General features: G+C 42.3%; 1 protein-coding gene across 7 annotated transcripts in view; it reads left to right on the top strand.

Moving 5' to 3' along the window:
• The window catches only part of IPO11 (importin 11), a 568,146-nt gene that overhangs the window by 104,398 nt on the left and 442,913 nt on the right, over positions 1–20,835 (top strand). For all 7 annotated transcript variants that reach the window (XM_033930425.1, XM_033930408.1, XM_033930455.1 and 4 more), the window contains exon 8: positions 12,286–12,334. In XM_033930425.1, the coding sequence (XP_033786316.1) occupies positions 12,286–12,334 (49 nt within the window). The remainder of the gene's footprint in view (positions 1–12,285; positions 12,335–20,835) is intronic.

The following is a 20,835-nucleotide window of genomic DNA, read 5'->3' as shown; positions in this document are numbered from 1 at the left end:
AGATGTAGCCTCAAGTGGTTTTCTTTCTGAGATTCTTAAATATTTTATAGACTTTACAGCAATCTGTTGTTAAGTGCCATTTGAATTGGCTTTTCCCCCCTTTTCTCAGTGGTCAGTCTTGCTCTGCAGAAAAATAAATTCTTATCACAGGAGTCTGACTTTGCTTATTCTGAAAATTTGAACATTACTACTAAGTTTCAAGGCTTCATCCCTAGTTATTGTTCAGTTTGTATATCTCTTAAGCATTTATATTTTATTGAGAGTTGTAAAAAGCTAAGAAAATCATTTATTCATCTCATGTTTGGATCAGTAGGATAACTTGGACATCCCCATAAGGATGTAAATTAAAGAACTAAGGCCAGTACTTGACAGACTTGCATGGTCTGTATGCCATATGTGATGATTTGGTGTAGGATGGGCTGGGGAGGGCATTAATGGAAACTTCACTAACTTGGAACATGAGGATGTTACTGGCCAGAATTTATGGTAGATATCCTTCAAACAGGATGTTTGGAAAGGCTTGAGTGAGCTTGGAAGGCAACTTCAGCATTTGGAACCTAGGACAATACCAGGTGGACTTTACCGTCTATGACCCAGAAATACCAAAGAAGATACAAGTTAATTTAATCATGTATTTTTAATGGGTTTAACTAATGGGCTGACTGGATGGACTATTCAAGTCTTTATCTGCCGTCATTTACTATGTTACTATAAATTTAAATATCAGTAGGAAGAGGATATTTGAATGGAAATGTCAGTGTTAAGGGATGGAAGAGGGGTGAGGGGAGGAAGGATCCAAGGAATAGTGGAAAAACACATTTGTGACCATTTCTGGGGAAAGGTGACTAAAATAGCTGATCCAAAATGTTGAGAATGGCTGATTTTTCATGTCATGGGTCTATAAGCATTCTCAAAGAGTTACATGTTTGAACTTCTGTAATTTTTTATTTATAATAAATTACAAAATTGTTCTATTTGCTAAGCAATGAAATTAGAAGGAGCTGAAAGGGGCTAAGTATGAAAACAATTACCAACTGTAATTAGTCTATGGGCTCCTTTTACAAAGCCGCACTAGGGCCTTAACGCATGGAATAGGACGCGCTAAATTGCCACATGCGCTAGCCGCTACCGCCTCCTTTGGAGCAGGCGGTAGATTTCCGGCTAGCATGTGCTATAGTTCGCGCTAATCCAGTGCTTGCGTTAAAACTGCTAGCGCGGCTTTATAAACAGAGCCCTATGTGGTTGAGTAGGATAAGGAAACAGGTTTTTTTTCTCTATTTTTGTTGCACATGTACTTTTTAAAAAAATAAGTCTTTTTTTCAGATTTTGCAGGGCTACAGAGAAAAAGTGAAAAGTTATTTTCCTTAATCCAGGATGCATTCAAATTTTTGTCAAATTTTACTTGTAAATATCTTATTAGCACCCAGTTAGTTATTTCCAGAGAGGAAAAATAAATGCTTTGGGGACTTGACGGAGAAGGATAGTGTTACTTTGTTGTAGCTTGGGTTGATACAGTGGTGTAGCGAAGGAAGTTTGAGCCTAGGGTGGTGGCACCTGGCATCACTGCGCTGTGTGCCCCCCCCCCACTCTTTCTCGCCACTTGAGCAAACCCCCCTCCCCCCTCTGCATTATCTCTTGAAATGTTTACTGACACAAGCAGCATCTTCCACCTGCTTCTTGTGCTGGCCTTGGCTACCTTCTGATGTCACATCCTGATCCTGTGACCAGGAAGTGACATCAGAAGGGAACCGAGGCTGGCACAAGCAGCAAGTGGAGGATGCTATTCGCAATGGCAAACATTTAAAGAGGTATGTGTTTGGGGGGAGGGGGAGTGGAAAGGAGGCGAGGTGCTGGTGCCTGCAACCCCTGTAAAGACAGCGCCTAGAGTGGTCCGCCCCTCCGGCCACCTTACTACGCCCACCTTACTATGCCACTGGGTTGATATGTATTTGTGCTACCAGCTAAATTTGAAGCAGGTTTCATTTATAATTTATTTTCCTTAGCTGGTTTCCGTTCTTTTGGTACCTAATTGGGATTATTGATGATTTTAGGGGGGGGGGGTTCCTTGCATTTGTTTCTTTTCATGCCTCTTTTCTGTTTCAAAGGGATTGTTTGAATATATTTTTATTAAACTTATAAATAATAAAATAGGCATTTGTTTCTCTTGTCTACACTACATATGCTAGACTTTCCACATGAAAGAACAGTTAGTGAAATATTCAAAAAGTTAAGAATAAGAAACAAAAAAATTCCCTTTTTTTTGAGCCTTCTCAGCCTTTGTCGCTGCAAACCTAAATTAGCTCTGGTTCAAAATATCATCTTAACAAGTTAAATGGAGGTCATCAATATCCAATCACAGTAGTTGATCTGGTCTCAGTTTTTCTTTGTGAAGAAGTGAGCTATTTCTGTGGTTAGAGATTAATTTTATGCAAAGCTCAATCAAAAGAGCTCTTCTGTCTTAATTAGGGCATGCCTCCAAAGTTAGTAGCCATGAGTTAAGAAAGCTCAGTCTTAAAATCAGGTATCTGGCCAGTATTTGAAAAAATGTTGATGTACCCAATTTCAAGATTGTACAAACATGGCCTGTATGGAAGCCACTGCTGAAGAACAGCTAAATGATTATTGCACAGCAGTGTTCTCCCCAGAATCTTTTTCCAGCCGGGTGGCATGAAAAAGGAGCCGGGCGGGGCGGAGAAATTTGGTAGTGGGGAAAATTAAATGTATACTATTTTTATTAGTTAATTATTATTATTTTCCAATGCTCAATATGACTTCCTTTTTTAAGGTTTGACACTTGTTCCAGAATATTTTTACTAAATTTAAGAAGTATCCAATTCTAGAAGTGAATAATTAGATAGTCACCCTCTTTCAAATGGTATAGAGGTTTAAAAAAGGGAAATGCGTTAATGAAGTCATTAGGTTCAATCTAACCATTTATTTCTGAATGAATTTAAACAACTAAAAAAAAAGATAAATATAGCTCATCCAGTCATACAAGAAACACCTCTAATAATGTTTTGATCACTAGGTTCCTTCCTGAGGTCTCACTGAGGATATGAAATAGATGCTATCCCCACTTCCTGACCTCTTCCACATAATTTATGGAGAGGTGTTACTGAGCCTTGAAGGGCACCTGTGTGATTGATCTTTATCTGCTTCTTTTTTATTTTGCTATAGTGCAAAGTAAGAGCTAGGACAAAACAGTATAGGTAAAGATGCAGGTAATAATTAGCAATGTATTAAAAATATTTTATTTTTATTTGCTTATAATGTCATTTGAAAGCTGCTTGATGATAATACAACTTTAATTTAATTTTTTATAATGTGTGTGTCTGTGTGTTGGGGGGGACAACACCTACGTCAACAGTAAAGTTAGAATAGGGTCTTTAAATCCAATGGTGTACCTAGTATATATGACAGCCAGTGCTAATCATTTTTTAACAACCCCCTCCTCTATATAAAAAAAGGTATTTTTAGTAATAATCCATGAGTCACACAATAAGGGTGCATCTAGGAAAAGGCAGCATCTTAAACACTGCAGTGAGCACTAGAACACCAATACACGCATTGTAAAACTAAACAAACCAGATCCTACACAGTCAATTGATCCTGTACACTCACTGCTAACAGAAAGCCATGTCCTTTTCATACACACAGAACACAGATACACCCTCGCCCAATATGGAATAATCACAAACTAAAAATAGAAATATGTAGACAAAAGTTAAACTGAACCAAGAAACCCGAGTCTGCATACAATGCAACACCACAGAAACAGTAACATGTCCCCTAATACTGTGCAAAATATAAAGACAGTAGATGTAAATTTGAAAAATAACTTCTACATAACAGTCACCACTTTACAAATTAACAAATAGAAATAAAATAATGAGAAATATGAAAATACCATTTTATTGGACTAATCCATTTTTCAATTAGCTTTCAGAGGCCAAATCTTTCTTCAAGACAGTGCAGTATACAGCTGTTATGGTATCCTGTCCTGACCTGAGTAAAGGGGTTTAGTCCCCCCCCAAAAAATTGCCTTGTTTCCATTTCCTATTGATAAATTTTAATCAATACAGTTACAATACTACTTGATTCTACGTAAAGCAACAAAAATATTTTTTTCTACCTTTTGTCGTTTCTGCTTTAGTCATTTTCTCTTCTTTCTATTCAGCATTTGTCCTCGCTCCCTTCCATGCAACATCTGTCCTCTCTCTTTGCCCCTTCCACCCAGCCTCTGCCCTCTCTCTACCCCTTGCATCCACTGTCCACCCTTTCTGGCTTTTCCATCCAGTGTCTGCCCTCTCTCTGTTCCATATGGTATCTTCCCTCTTTCTGTGTCCCTTCAATAAACTCTATATCCTGTGCCCTTTCTCTCCTTTGTACATGATTTATTTCAGCTTCACCCCCTCTCCATTTTTTGTCTCCACCCCTCCTCTATGCTCTGGCATCTCTCTCTTCTCCTTTCCTTCCTTCCTTCCCACTCCACCCCATGGTCTGACATCTCTATCTCCTTCCCTTCTCTCCCCCCTCTCCAGTATCTGCCTCCTGTCTTTCCCCTTTGGTCCAGGCCTCTCTCTTTCTCTCCGTCTTTCTTCTGTGAGGAGATCATGTTGATCTTGAACACTGAATAATTCTTCCACATTCTCCATATCACTGTACTGTAGTCTGGTCCAGCAGACTGCTTTGGCACTATTACATGGGTAATAGTAAATTCATTATGCATCAGCTTTCCACACAGAATGCCACAAGTCTCTATTTCTTGTGCTGTGTTTACATCTGCCAGCAGCAGAAACTTGTGAGACAGATCCCTTGGCAATACTACACTTCGGAGCCCTTTGACCATCTGGTTCTGTATGGCTGCAGGCTTTAAAGCTCTGTTTTTTGGAGGAGACTGTCCAGCATACATAGTTGCATCACTCTTAAGGATCTGATCAGAGATTACATTAGACAAGGTGGTATTTTTAGGCATGGAAAAACAGGACATGTTCTCCTCAATCTGCTCAGATGCCCTTTAATGTTCATCTGATCTCGGGCTAAATCTTGCCTCCTGAGCTGATCTTCAAAGAAGAGCGGAGTGAGAGCCATATCGGGCGTGGACCGCAGTGAGATCTGTTTTGGGCCGCATGTTGTGCAGGGCTGGACTAAGGCAAGTTGTAAGCTTCCTTCCATCGCTGACCTATCTTCCATAAGTCAGCAACGGAGGGAAGCTTACAACTCGCTGCTCTTGCTTGCTTCGGGCCTTCCTCATTGCCGGGTCCTGCCTTCACGGAAACAGAAAGTAGGCAGGACCCGGCAGCGAGGAAAGCCCGAAGCAAGCAAGAGCAAGTTGTAAGCTGACCTGTCTCCTATAGCGAACCCATGCTCCGTGGCGTGTGCATGCTGGAAGTAAACTACATTAAGGAGAATGACTTATTTAAACCCTTGTGTAAAGTCCTTGGTGAAATGAGCACCTCTTAAAAAAAACAAAACAACAACTGTGTGCCTTGGAACTTGAGTAGATTTTTCTCTGTACATATGTATTCATTTAAAAAGAATAAAAATTTTAGTCCTGCTCAAGCAAAACCCTGATTTCAGTAGGTGTAATTCCTTTTGCTCAAAATTGTGTGTGGATCTCAGTGCTACATGCTCTTCTATGAAGGGTGTTGATCTCATAGTACCCATTATAGAATACCATTCAGCACTGATTTTTTTTCTGGTGTCGAATATTTAGCGTCATTTATTGAATCTATGGCATTGTTCCTATGGCTGTGATTATTTGCATTCTCCAAGTCCCTCTGTATATTTTTAAGGGTTTTAAATTTTTTTTGCTGCTGTTTGAGTTCCCAGATATGTTTGTTCTCCAGGACCTGGCTTTCCAGGTTCACATGCTTTTCTCCATAAGCTGCTAGTTGCTCTTTAATATTGGAAACTTCCCCCTTCAAATCAGTGATATGTTGAGCACTACCCTGAATCTTATTTTTAATTTGAGACAGTTCCGCTATTATAGAATCAAGCAGATAAGCTATCCCCTGTGGAGTTACCATTTTAATTGCTGTTGGTAGATCCCGCTTTAGGGTTTTTTTTCACCTGGTATGAGGAAACAGCATCAATTTTATTTTGTTTTGTTCCCGGCATGATAAGACAGAATATAAATGCAGGAGAACAGAAAAGAATGCTGAACAATAGTCCGGAGATAAGGATTATCTCCGATTACAGGAGCACTCTGGGAGCATTCATTCTAGGTGACCATCTTGGATCAGCTCCAAACCAGAAGCCCTTTCAAATTTCCTGTTAATGTGCACCATAGCACTTGATTTGTATTGCACAATTGATTTGGTAGACCATAGTACAGTGGTGCCTCACACAACGAACTTAATTCGTTCCAGGAGCAAGTTTGTTATGCGAAAAGTTTGTTATGTGAAACGCGTTTTCCCATAAAAATACATGTTAAAAAAAATAATTCGTTCTGCAGCATAAAATATGCTAAGATGACATAAAAAAAGATAAATTTGTCAAAATGGTGAAAATGGTGGTCTTGCTGAGGCCAAACTCTTTGACGAGGTCACACTGTTTTACCCCACATTCACTCCTTCTATTTCCCGTTTCATTTCAACAGAAATCACCTTCCTGCTTTTTTTAGAAGCCATGATATATAAAAAATATTGAGTTTATCTTAAAAGGACGACTGTATACAGTGAGAGAGGGCAGTTAAGCGCAGTGACTAACGACTGCCTGCAGTGCCTGCGCGGAAGGATGCAATACATCGGCAGCTCGGGCGACTTCGTTGTGTGAAACGAAGTTCGTTGTGTGAAACGAAGTTCGTTGTGTGAAACGAAGTTCGTTGTGTGAAGTTCGTTGTGTGAAACGAAGTTCGTTGTGTGAATCAAGACATGAAGTTCGTTGTGTGCAGCGTTCGTTGTGCGAGGCGTTCGTTATGCGAGGCACCACTGTATTCTATTGAATAAATTGAGTGACATTGGAAAAACAAGAACAGGTATTTTCTTAGTTTGCTGGCTTTTTAACAAGCAGATCCTATCAAGTGAAGATGAAAGGGAATTTATTAGGTAAGTGATTAGCTTGATATGGAGTCCCACAGGGAACACAGAGGATTTAGAATCAGAAAATAATATTAAATATTGAACTAAGGCCAGTACTGGGCAGACTTGCACGGTCTGTGTCTGTATATGGCCGTTTGGTAGAGGATGGGCTGGGGAGGGTGTAGATGGGCTGGAGTAAGTCTTAACAGAGATTTCGGCAGTAGGAACCCAAGCACAGTACCGGGTAAAGCTTTGGATTCTTGCCCAGAAATAGCTAAGAAGAAAAAAATAAAAAATTTAAATTGAATCAGGTTGGGCAGACTGGATGGACCATTCTGGTCTTTATCTGCCGCTATCTACTATGTTACTATATTGTTTATTGTTATATTAAACTCGTTAGGAACAAGGATAGAATTAGTGGGTTTTGAAGTTTTAATTTATGCATATGATATTATTGTACTGGAAAGTTGGAATGTAGTTCTTGATAAAATAGCTTCTTGTATAGATACTATTGATCATTGGATTTCCTCCCATAAATTAAGGAGTAATAGGGAGAAAACAAACTTTCTTTTGTTGGCCCCAAAGTATCATCCATAGATAGATAAGAAATTCCTAGTTGAGAATAATTTACACCAGTTTGAATCTTCTGCAAAAGTATTGGGGGGTTTACTTAGATAATCAATTAGCAATGGAACAGCAGGTTAATTATGTGGTTAAGAGCTTCTTTTCAGTATTGAGAAAACGAAGGCAAATAAAGTATATTGTCTGCAAAATTAGCATTGGTAGTACAAGCTCTGATTTTATCTAAGTTTGATTGTGGTAACACAGTATATGTTGGCTGTAATAAGGTCCTGATTAGAAAAATGTAAATTCAAAATACTGCAGCAAAGTTTATTTTTTCTGCTAGCAAGTATGATCATAGGTATATAAGGTATTTATCTAAGCAGTTTACAGTCAGGTACTCAAGCATATTTCCCTATCTGTTCTGGTGGGCTCACAATCTAACTAATGTACCTGGAGCAATGGAGGACTGAGTGACAGGCCCAGGGTTACAAGGAGCAAAGCATGATTTGAACCCATAACCTCAGGGTGCTGAGACTATTGCTCTAACCATAAGAACATAAGAATAGCCTTACTGGGTCAGACCAATGGTCCATCAAGCCTAATAGCCATTCTCACTGTTGCCAATCCAGGTCACTAGTACCTGGCCAAAACCCAAGAAGTAGCAATATTCCATGCTACCAATACAGGGCAAGCAGTGGCTTCCTCATGTCTTTCTCAATAGCAGGAACTTGTCCAAACCTTTCTTAAAACCAGCTACGCTATTCGCTCTTACCACATCCTTTGACAACACTGTTACTCCAGTGTTAAGATCTTTGCATTGGCTACCAATAGAAGCCAGAATTAGATTTAAAATGTTTAAGATATATTGGGTGCCTTCCTATTTGATTCAATTAGTAGTCTCATCATTTATGAAATCATCTTTTAATTGCAGGAATTGTCTAAATTTAAATTAGCTCTTGGTTAAAATAGTGAAATATAAGAAAATGTTTACTTCCACTTTCCAATATCAATCAGTTGTTATATGGAATAGCTTTCCATTGGAAATGACAGATTACGAATTATCTCAAATTTAGAAAGATAGTTAAGGTGATATTTTTTGAAGAATATCTAAACTGGTAGAAATATGTGAATAGTTATGATTTTTATGTAATTCCTGGATGTCTCTTGTTATTCAGTATATTAAATTTGTAATCTGCATAGAGCTGAGAGGTATAGTGGCGGAATATAAGTACTGAATTGTATTGTAGTATTCTTTAAGGAATTGTTTTCCTTTTCCAAATTTTGTTGCTTCCTTCCCTACATGTATGCCAATAGATTCTTACTCTTTCCTTCTGCTCAGTGGAATGTTTGTCCATGTTTAATAATGGAGATGGATTCTACTTGTAGATGTTGACTTTCATATTAAATGCCTTTTTCTTATTTGGATCTGATGATGTTAAGTAAGCTTGGAGTCTTATAATATTAGCTCTATAGCAGTGGTCTCAAACTCTTTGCAGGGCTAAATTTTGTATTTGTAGGTACTTGGAGGGCTGCAGAAAAAAAAATAGTTAATGTCTTATTAAAGAAATGACAATTTTGCATGAGATAAAACTCTTTATAGTTTATAAATCTTTCCTTTTAGCTAAGTCCTAATAATAATATTGTAATTTATAGCTAAAGAGACTTATGATCAAGAAACTGTTTTATTTTACTTTTGTGATTATGATAAACAAACTGAGGGCCTCAAAATAGTACCTGGCAGGCTGCATGTGGCCTCCGGGCCGCAAGTTTGAGACCACTGCTCTATAGGTATATCTGTTTCTATGAATCCTATTCCTCCTTCAGCTTGAGGAATGTATAGTCTTGCCATACGAGTCCATACAGTCAATGCACGATTTCACCTATCCGAAGTTGCATGCCACGATGTTTGCTTTTTTGCTTTCACTTTCACCTTGTGGTCAAGCTTTGCTTCCAGATATGCACCCAAGCATCCGGAGAGAGAATTACCGTATTTTCGCGGATATAACGCGCGCGTTATACGCGTTTTTACGTACCGCGCATACCCTTCGCGCGTTATATGCCTGAGCGCGGTATACAAATTTTTTTTTACATATTTCACACCCCGCCCGACGCCCGATTCATCATCCGGAAGGACGCTCGCACCCCCCACCGCTCGCACCCCCACCCTGAAGGACCGCCGACTCTCCGACAATATCGGGCCAGGAGGGAGCCCAAACCCTCCTGGCCACGGCGATCCCCTACCCCCACCTCGCACTACATTACGGGCAGGAGGGATCCTAGGCCCTCCTGCCCTCGACGCAAACCCCCCTCCCCCCAACGACCGCCCCCCCCAAGAACCTCCGACCGCCCCCCCAGCCGACCCGCGATCCCCCTAGCGACCCCCACGACCCCCCCACCCCCCTTCCCCGTACCTTTGGTAGTTGGCCGGACAGACGGGAGCCAAACCCGCCTGTCCGGCAGGCAGCCAACGAAGGAATGAGGCCGGATTGGCCCATCCATCCTAAAGCTCCGCCTACTGGTGGGGCCTAAGGCACGTGGGCCAATCAGAATAGGCCCTGGAGCCTTAGGTCCCACCTGGGGGCGCGGCCTGAGGCACATGGGCCCAATCCGACCATGTGCCTCAGGCCACGCCCCCAGGTGGGACCTAAGGCTCCAGGGCCTATTCTGATTGGCCCACGCGCCTTAGGCCCCACCAGTAGGCGGAGCTTTAGGATGCATGGGCCAATCCGGCCTCATTCCTTCGTTGGCTGCCTGCCGGACAGGTGGGTTTGGCTCCCGTTTGTCCGGCCAACTACCAAAGGTACGGGGAAGGGGGGGGGGGGGGTCGTGGGGGGCGCCAGGGGGATCGCGGGTCGGCTGGGGGGGCGGTCGGAGGTTCTTGGGGGGGGGGGTCGTTGGGGGGGAGGGGGGTTTGCGTCGAGGGCAGGAGGGCCTGGGATCCCTCCTGCCCGTAATGTAGTGCGGGGTGGGGTTAGGGGGTCGCCGTGGCCAGGAGGATTTGGGCTCCCTCCTGGCCCGATATTGTCGGGGAATCGGCGGTCCTTCGGGGTGGGGGTGCGAGTGGTCCTGCCGAGGGGGGAGAAGAATCGGACGTCGAGGGGGGCATCAGGCTTTCAGGAGAGTCGGGGTGGCCAGAGGAGAGTCGGGCAGCATGCGCGGTATACCCATGAGCGCTGTATACAAAAGTTTCCGTACATACAAGTGTGGTTTCTGCGCGCTATACCCGTGTGCGCGTTTTACACGGGTGCGCGTTATATCCGCGAAAATACGGTACAGGTACTTCAAGCAGGAACCTAACCCTGTTTTCCCAACAGATCCACTTTTCACTTTCTGCAGTTTTGAGGCACAGCATGTACTGGTATAATCTAACCTCTATTTTCCCAAAGACTCATGGTTTTGTTATTTGAGATTTTGTGGTTCGCAAACATTTTCAGAAACCATACTATTGTGAATAATGAGAACAGACTGTGCTGATTCTTTTAAATAACCTCATTGTTTCACAATCTGTAAGAGGCCAGTCTATAAATCCAAAGCTCTATGCAAGTGTGGAAATTGCCAGCTGATAAATAGCTTGGATTCTATTTAATAATTTTAATGTACACTCAGTATTAATTTTAGTCTCCCATAATAATATTTACTGATCTTTTCTCTCAGTTATTTATGGTTGATTGTTGTTCCTTCCTGTTTTCCTAGATATCTATATATATCTTCATGTTAAAATTTCTTTATTTCACAGTTGTCGATCAATGAGGTATTTTCAGGAGGATGGGATATAAAAACCAAATAAATAAATAATAAAAAGTAGCAGTTGAAGCAATATTTTAAAACAAAATAAATAGCAAAATTAAATGTTTTATAGAGAACCCAAAACAATCGTACAGAGACTAAAAAAGAGCCTTTGTACAATGAAAATCTCACCAACTAAAGCTGAAACAGGAACATTCATTCCCTCTAGGTCAGTGCTCTTCCAGTTTGGAGCTCTTTTTAACCTGTTTTCAGTCTTTTGTTACATTAGGCCATTCTATAACTTTGTTTGCATTTTTCAAATTCTCCCATATACAGGGTAGCCATTTTGATTGTACTCTACAGGGTCCTTACTTTGACTCCTAATTATAGATTTAAATTGTTTTGGACAAGTATTGGGTCCTTTTACAAAGCCGCACCAGCGGTTTTATCGCATACACCTGATTAACGCACACTAGCTAGCAATCTACCGCCTGCTTAAAAGGAGGCGGTAGCGACTAGCGCGTGGAGCCCTATATATAGAGAGATCTAATCAGATGTCTAAAGAGAAATAGAAACAACATGATGACAGATATGCAGCCTATCTATTCTGCACAGCCATAGCAACTAATAAATTCTACAATTCCTTCCTCTGCATTGGAGATCCTTTGTGCTTGACCCATAATTTCTTGAATACAGATGGTCTTTGTCTTTACCACCTTCATTGGGAGGCAATTCCATACAGCCAACTGTACCCTTTAAATAAATAAATATTTCTTTAGATTACTCCTGAATTAATCCCCTTTCACCTTTGACCTCAGGCAGATATGGAGAAAAGGTACACTGAATTAAACCAATACAGTTGTTATACATAGTAAGGTAATATATTTTAATATTTATATCTAAGTAACTAGTAGACTAGAGACTGAACAGGATATATTTTCATACTGTTCAATATTTACATTTCTCTCTCCAGGAATTTCTACGTGCAGTTTTTGAGCAACTGAAACAGTTTATGGAATGCTGTAAGTAATTCTGAAGTATAGTAATTTTCTTTTTATGCTTTGTAAATGGCATTTAGGCAACGTTATTAGCTATTTTTATGTATTTGTTTCAATTGAATTTTCAAGGAAAAACAAATTTCCTTTGTGCCAGCAGCAGATGAATCCAGAGACAAATGGGTTCAGTTCATGTACCAGCAGGTGGCGTTAGAGAGTACTGAATTGAACTTGGCTTTATTGGATGTACACTGATGCACCACAGCCATTTTTTCAGTGGAGAAAGCTGTTCCCACTGGCAGCGGCAGATTCTTGATGGGACCTAACTTTCCATCCACCTTGGCAACCGGGGAGACAGTGCAAGTTCAGGGTTCTTACAGGGGGGCAACCTTTACTTCCAAACTCTTTTTCCCCAGAATCTTGTTTTAGTGCTGCACAGAACTTATAAGGTCTGTGGAGTTAGACATATGGTTACAGGGGCCTTGCCTGCCTGTACTTGAGTTTAGGTCCTGCTCTGTCATCCCAGCCATGGTCTTGGGGTCGGGAGGCCAAGCAGCTGTGAAGGGTTGTTGGACCCAGGAGTGGACTTCTTATCCTTTCCCCCTTATCCTACACAGGGGTTCGTCCGACACAGTAGCGAACACTGTATTGGTGAAGTTAGAGGAGAAGGATGCAGGGTTTCACGAAGTGGATCTCTTCACGTTGGCAGGGGCCTTTCGGAGGCAGGAACTTCCTTTGTTTATTTCTAAAGAGCTGTAAGCTCTTACCTATCCTAAGACTGGCCAGCACACGCAAGCCCCCTGCATCTTTTGTTTACCCTTTCTCAGGCAAAGCTGGATGCGCTCAATTTCCCTAGAGTGAATTTTTGGGACATTGCAGGGACAAAGGCCTGAATTCTATAAACGGTGCGTTAAGTTAGGTGCTGTTAGGTGTTCTAAATGCTCTACTTCTTTATCTTCAACAACTTACCGTATATACTTGAATATAAACCAAGATTTTGGGGCCCAAAAATGGGGATTTCAGTTTATATTCGAGTCCCCCCCGGTGATTAGCACACAGCTTTCCTCTCTCCCCTCCCTTCTGCTAATTGGTAAGCTGTTGCTCCCCACCCCCCTCAAATGGCATTTCACTTACCCACACTTTGCTGTCCCTCTTTTCACAACCCCTTTCTCAAACAACATCGCATTTACCTGTGCTGTTAGGTGCTCTACATTCTGCCAGCAATCCTCCATGTTGGGCTGGTATAGGGTCTTAAGCTTTTGCACATGCTCAAGGTGGCATGCGATGAAGCTACTAAGTAGTAGATTTAAAACATAATGGAGAAAATATTTCTTCACACAACATGTAATTAAACTCTGGAATTCATTGCTGGAGAATGTGGTGAAATCAGTTATCTTAACATTTAAAAAATGTTTTGAGTAATTTCCTAAATGAGCAGTTCATGGGCCATTATTGAAATGGCTTGGGGAAATCCACTGCTTATTCCAAGGATAAGCAGCATAAAAATCTATTTTACTATTTGCGATCTTTCTAGGTACTTGGGATCTGGGTTGGCCACTGTTGAAAACGGGGTACTGGACTTGATGGACCTTTGGTCTGCCCCAGTATGGCAATTCTTATGTTCTTAAGTCTTTTTACATCCTTGTAGAAATACGACCTCCAAAACTGGACACAGAACTCCAAGTGGGAACTCACCAACGATTGTACAGGGATATCAACACCTCCTTTCTTCTGCTGGTTACTCCTCTCTCTATGTGGCCTAGAATTCTTCGGGCAACAGCCATCGTCTTGCCACATTGTTTCATTGCCTTGAGATCTTAAGACACCAAGGTCTCTCTTCTGATCCGTGCATGTCAGTCTCTCATCCACTAGCACATACTGCTCTCTTGGATTTTTGCACTCCAAGTGCATCACTTTGCACTTCTTCATAACTGCAACTTTTCTTCTAATTTTTGTAGATCCTTTTTCATATTGTCCACACCCACCAGGGAGTCCACTCTGTTGCAAATCTTGGTGTCATCCGCAAAGAGGCAAACTTTTCCTTCCAACCCTTCAGCAATGCTGCTCACAAATATGTTGAGTAGGATTGGCCCCAGTACAGATCCCTGAAGCACTTCACTATTTACATTTCTATCCCCTGAGAAAACTCCATTAACTACCACCTTCTGCTGTCTGTTCTCAATCCAGTTCATCACTTTAGCCCATTGAGTTTACAGGGATTTTGTCAAAAGACTTACTGAAATCCATGTAGACTACTTCTAGCACATGTCCACTGTCCAATTCTTTGGTCACCCAGTCAGAGAAATCAATCATATTAATTTGGCACAATTTTTGTCTGGTGAAGTCACGTTGCCTTGGATCTTGTAACCTATCAGACTCCATTACTTTTCCAACCAACAAAGTAAGGCTTATCGGCCTATAGTTTCCTGCCTCTTCTCCATCTTCACTTTTGTGGACCACATCCTCTCTTCTCCAATTCCACGGAACCTCCCTATCTCCAAGGATTTATTATACAAATCTTTAAGAACTCTTGCCAAAACCCCTTTGAACTCTCTTGAGATTCTGGGGATGGATCCTATCTGGTTCCCATGGCTTTGTCCACTTTCAGTTTTTCAAGTTGTTCATAAACACTTTTTTCCGTAAACGGTGTAATATCAGCCTCAATTTCAGATGCATATTTACCAACTGATGGAGGTCCTACTCCTGGATTTTTCTTGATGAAGACAGAACAGAATATTTGTTCATCACCTCTGCTTTTTCCTCATCACTGTCCACATAGCGGTTCATAATATCTTTCAACCTTACAATTCCATTTCTAGCCTTCCTCCTTTCACTAATATACCTGAAAAAAGTCTTGTCACCCTTCTTTATATTTTTAGCCATTTGTTCTTCTCCCAGAGCCTTTGCCAGCCATATTTCTCTTTTTGCTTCTTTCAGGTTTATCTGGTAATCTCTTCTGTGTTCTATTATATTTCATGAACACCGCATCTTTTGCTTTTATTTTATCAACGACTTTTAGGTTGAACCATATCCTTTTCCTTTGTTCTTGTTTTATATAAAGATCTGTTGGCTATTTTATAGCTTCCTTCAGTTAAGTGTACAGATCCTCCACCACTCCCTATGTCCTTCCAACCCTTCAGCTCTTTCTTCAGGTACTCCCCCATTTTAACAAAATCAGCCCGATTAAAATCCAGGATTTTGAATTTTGTTCAGCCACATACCACTTTTGCCCTTATTTCAAACCATATGGTGTGATAATCACTATTGGCCAGGTGGGCCATTTGTGAACACAAGATCTAGCATTGCCCCCCCCCCCCCCTCGTATGTTCCATCACCATGTATCTCAGCAGTGCACTTTAAAAAGCATCTACAATCTTTCTACTGCCTTCTGATTCTGCAGACAGGACCTTTCAATCCACATCTGGCAGATTGAAATTCCCCAGCAAAAGCACCTTCCCCTTCATTCCCAACTTTTGGATATCTATGACCAAATCTTTGTCTAATTTCTCTGTGTATGTCAGAGGTCTGTAGACAATGCCCATATGGATGGATGTTCCATCTTCTCTTTTTAAGACAATCCATATCACTTCTTCCTCTCCCCTGCACCTCAGCCACTTTAATGTTGTTTTTTTACACATAAAGCTACCCCTCCTCCTTTCTGACCAGCTCTATCTTTCCTAAATAGGGCATAGCCCGGTATGTTTACATCCCATTCATAGGAATTATTGAACCACATCTCTATGATGGAAACAATATCCAAGTCTGCCTGCAACATCAGGGCTTGCAAATCAAGATCTTTGTTACATAGACTGCGAGCATTTGTGCACGTAGCTTTCCAGTTACTTGTTGTATCTCTCACCATCTGTTTTTCCTTCTGCCTAGTCTTCCCATCTGTGCTTTTGCTGATAAATGATTTACTAAGATGGTTTATTTAAACAATTTAATTGTTATATCTAGTATCAACTGGAAACTGTGATCCACTGAAGCTAAATCTAGCTGGTCAGAAGCATTTATTATGAAATTAGAAAGGATTGTTTTAGTATTCCTCAGTATCTTTTCAGTTGTGGTGTTTTCCCTCTGCTTTCTTCCTGCTTTTACTATCCCAAAATGCAGAGTCCTGTAATGAATAACACCATTACAGGGAACACTTCTACAGCAAATGTGGTGCCCATGACATATGACAGTCTTATCTCCCCAAAACTAGTCACCCCAGCAGTATACAATATTATCATAAGGGTTAGTCTAGAATACCGCTAATACCAGACAATACACATCAGTATTGTTAGCCCAACAGACTTGAAGGACTATGGCCTCAGAATCGGAGCCTACGCACAGCAGTGGCTCACAGACTGAGGATAATCCGCGTAGTACTACAGCTCCTGCTCCAATCATTGGCCGGTGTATATATTTTTTTAAACAATTTTTCTAAAGCATTTCAATAAAGCTACACCCTTTACCCCGAACTTCAGAAACTTTTCAAGGGATACTGTGTATATATAATAGCCAGGATTTGAAAAAAATAGACCAGAAAGACTTATCTTGTTGCTGACTTGTCTTTAAAAATAGATTTGGTCACTAGTGTCTGTTTGCCCGTTTCGCGGGAATTTTAAACATCCGTTGCATCAGGGCCACCAGGACATTCAAAATCACAGGCTCAATCGGTTCACTCGGTCACAAATTTTCAAACCTTATCTCCCCTCCATTTGGGACAGTGTTCAGTTTAGTGTACAGATCCCCTTCCTTATGTTTTTTCCATTTGTTATTTTCCTATTTTTACATTATAGTTCTTCCCCTTTTTATCCTACTGTATCTGTAAGTCTTTAGTCTCAATTGTGAGTCTATTGTTTTTCTTTTATTGTACACCGCCTTGAAACTTTGCCTAGGCCAGGGGTATCAAACTCAAATCACATAAGGGGCTGAAATCTAAAACACAGACTAAATTGTGGGCTGGATTTTTTATTAAGATAATTACCCCCTCCTTTGCTGACGCACAGCGTGGGCCCCAGTGCCAGTGGTGGCTCTGATGCTCACAGAACTTCTGTGAGCGTCGGATCAATCGCCACTGCTGCAAAAACCCATGCTGCGCACCAGCAAAGGAGGGAGTTAGTCTTTGTAGAAGTATAGGGATACAACCTCTCCAACCCCATGCCGGCTACAAAATAAATAAAAAAATACTTTTCCTCTCTTTTAGGTCCTAGTTCACGCTTGCTGTCTAACATCAGCTCTGGCAGGATACACATTTCAAATTTGACATATTGTAATCACAAAATAGAAAATAAAATTATTTTTTCTACCTTTTGTTTGGTCATTTTGCTTTTAGTTCCAGTTTCTCTTTCTGATTTTGTCTATCTTCTAATTCCCTTTCCAGTGTCTGCTCTCCATTGTTTTTCTCCTCTTCTTTCTTGCTCCAGTCCCTGTCTCCAACATATTGATTTTTCCCTTTCAACTTTTCTCCTTTTTTTTCTTTTCTGCCTCTGTCCACTCAAATCTCACCCTCTTTCTCATCCTTCTCCTTTTTAAATTTTCAGCTACCTATCAATTTTCCATCTTCTCTTATTCTGTAGCTCTCCCATTTCCCATCTCACTCCTTTCCCAGCCTCCTATTTTCTTCTATCTCTCCTTTCTACTCTTGGTCCAACATTTTGCTCCCTCTCTTTTCTGTTGTTTTTCTTCCCTCCCCTCCTTGATGCTGAACAATGAGATGGAAGGAAAAAAAAAGAGATGCTGCATCTCTCCCTTCCACCCCCAGACCTAACATTTATCTCTCCTTTCCATCTCCAGATCCAACTTCTCTCCCTTTCTCTTCCCAACTGCCCCCCATCCAATCTCTCCCCCTGTCTGCCTGCCTCCCTTCCTCTCCCCAGGTCCACCATTTCTCCCTTTCTCTTACCAACTGTTCTCCCTTCAAATATATTTTTCCCTCTTCCTCCATACTACCCCAGGTCCAACCTCTCTCCCTTAATCTCGCTCTCCTCACAGCCCAGGTTTCCTTTCCCTCCAGCACTGGTCCCTCTCTCCTCACAGCCTGGCATGTCTTTCCCTCCGGCGCCAGTCCGATGTTGCCGCCAAGCCGAGGAATCTGCCGGCCTCAGGAATTCAGCAGTGTTGTACCTGGCTCCTGTAAGGATTGTTAGTCTGGTCCCCCACAAGGTGAGTTGGTAGGGGTTACGTGAGAGGCGCCCTTACACACGCCAGGTCCCAGGTTCAGTTCCTTCACTGAAGATTCACCAGGAAGTAGACTCAAATAAGAAGTACAGCCAGAGGTGATTGCTTAAAGAATATATTATAGAAATAGGTTTACAGAAAAGCAATATTTATAAGCATTACAATTAAGCATTACAATTAAGTAGAGAGCAAAGCAGTTTCCCTGCCTTATAGAGTTCAGAAACAACGTAACGAGGCAATTCAAGTCACTTCAGGGTTTGTTTGAAGGGCGCTCAGGGAACTAAACCTATATTCACAACTCACAACCAGAATCATGTGATTATAATATAATATAATATAAGTGAAGGGTACTCTCAGTGTGAACCATCAGCAATAGGAGTCCAGCTCCGGCACTTCACTTCTGGGTCAAGGCGATGAGCCTCCACCCCCACACCATCATCGAGCACCCTGGTGTGCTGCAAATTAAGTAATTCAATAAATCATTCAAATAATAAATCAGTGAATAAATCAAATGTAATTCAACAAAAAATACCTGAGCGACCCCCAAACAAAACCCTGCCAGCCAGACCCCCCAAAAACATTCGGCAAAATCAAAAACAAAAAATCACATACAAATTGAAAAAAAAAATACTTATCTGAGACACTTCTCACACATTAACGAACAAAAACCGCGCCAGGAGAAAAGGTACAACCACGCTGGTTTCGGGGAGGAGCCCTTCTTCAGGAACCCAATCGACCGTCCCGTGACAGTGACTCCTTCCTTGCAACGATCGCTCCTCTGGTGGGCCGACTCTTCAAATCTGTCCAAAGGTTTACTTTTTCTCGCCCCCCCACACAGCAAGGTACTCACCACGGATTCGTCGGAGTACACTTGGGGAGCTCACTTGGATGGCCTACGCACTCAGGGGATGTGGTCAACAGAGGACCGCCGCTGCCACATCAACGTGCTGGAGCTTCGGGCCATCTATCTCGCCGCTGTGGCTTTTCAACATCTGCTCCACGACCGGGTGGTTCTCGTTCGAACTGACAACCAGGTAGCAATGTACTACGTAAACAAGCAAGGAGGGACGGGGTCTCGGACCCTCTGCCGGGAAGCCCTGCGCCTCTGGAAGTGGGCAATCTCCAACAACATCTTCCTTCGAGCGGTGTACATACAAGGAGAACGGAACTGTCTGGCAGACAGACTCAGCCGCCTCCTCCAGCCACACGAGTGGTCGCTGCACACTCAAACCTTACGACAGGTGTTCGAGAAGTGGGGGACTCCTCAGATAGATCTGTTCGCCTCCCCCCTCAACCACAAACTCCCTCAATTCTGCTCCCGGATATACTCCCCGGACCGCTTCGAGGCCGACGCCTTCCTCCTAGATTGGGAGGGAAGGTTTCTATACGCGTTTCCGCCTTTTCCTCTGATTCTGCGGACGCTGGTCCATCTCAAACTAGTGCGAGCCACTATGATCTTGATTGCTCCTCGGTGGCCACGCCAACCTTGGTTTTCCCTTCTACTTCAACTCAGTACCAGAGATCCACTGCCTCTGCCTCTGTTTCCCTCTCTGCTATCGCAGAGCCAGGGTTCGCTGTTGCATCCAAATCTTCAGTCTCTTCATCTGAATGCTTGGTTTCTCTCCCCCTGACTTCTCTCCCTGTGTCGCAATCAGTCAAGGAAATACTGGAAGCCTCGAGGAAGGCCTCCACTAGAACCTGCTATTCCCAAAAGTGGACCAGATTCTCGTCCTGGTGCTCCTCGCACAACCAGGACCCGGTGTCGGTCCCTGTCCCCTTGGTCCTGGAGTATTTGCTCCACCTTTCTCACTCCGGCCTGAAGACCAACTCCATTCGGGTACATCTTAGTGCGATTGTGGCCTTCCATCAACCCCTGGAAGGAAAAGCCCTTTCACTCCATCCCTTAGTTTCTCGTTTCATGAAAGGCCTTTTGAATGTCCACCCTCCTTTCAAACCTCCCCCAGTGGTTTGGGACCTTAATGGCTCAAATCATGAAACCCCCATTTGAGCCGTTAGACAAATGCCATCTAAAATTCCTCACTTGGAAGGTGATCTTCCTGCTTGCAACTCACTTCTGCTCGGCAGGTTAGTGATCTGCAGGCTCTGGTGGCGGACCCACCTTTCACTGTATTCCATCACGACAAGGTGGTCCTCCGCACTAACCCTAAGTTCCTGCTTAAAGTGGTGTCTGATTTCCACCTCAACCATTCCATCGTCTTGCCAGTATTTTTCCCCAAGCCCCACTCTCACCCCGGAGAGACGGCGCTACACACGCTTGACTGTAAGAGAGCGTTGGCCTTTTACCTCCAACGCACTCAGTCTCATCGGACAGTCCCACAATTGTTTATGTCCTTCGACCCTAA

This window comes from Geotrypetes seraphini, chromosome 1, assembly GCF_902459505.1.
Source record: "Geotrypetes seraphini chromosome 1, aGeoSer1.1, whole genome shotgun sequence".
NCBI lineage: Eukaryota > Metazoa > Chordata > Amphibia > Gymnophiona > Dermophiidae > Geotrypetes > Geotrypetes seraphini.
This window is presented reverse-complemented; position numbering and strand designations above follow the sequence as displayed.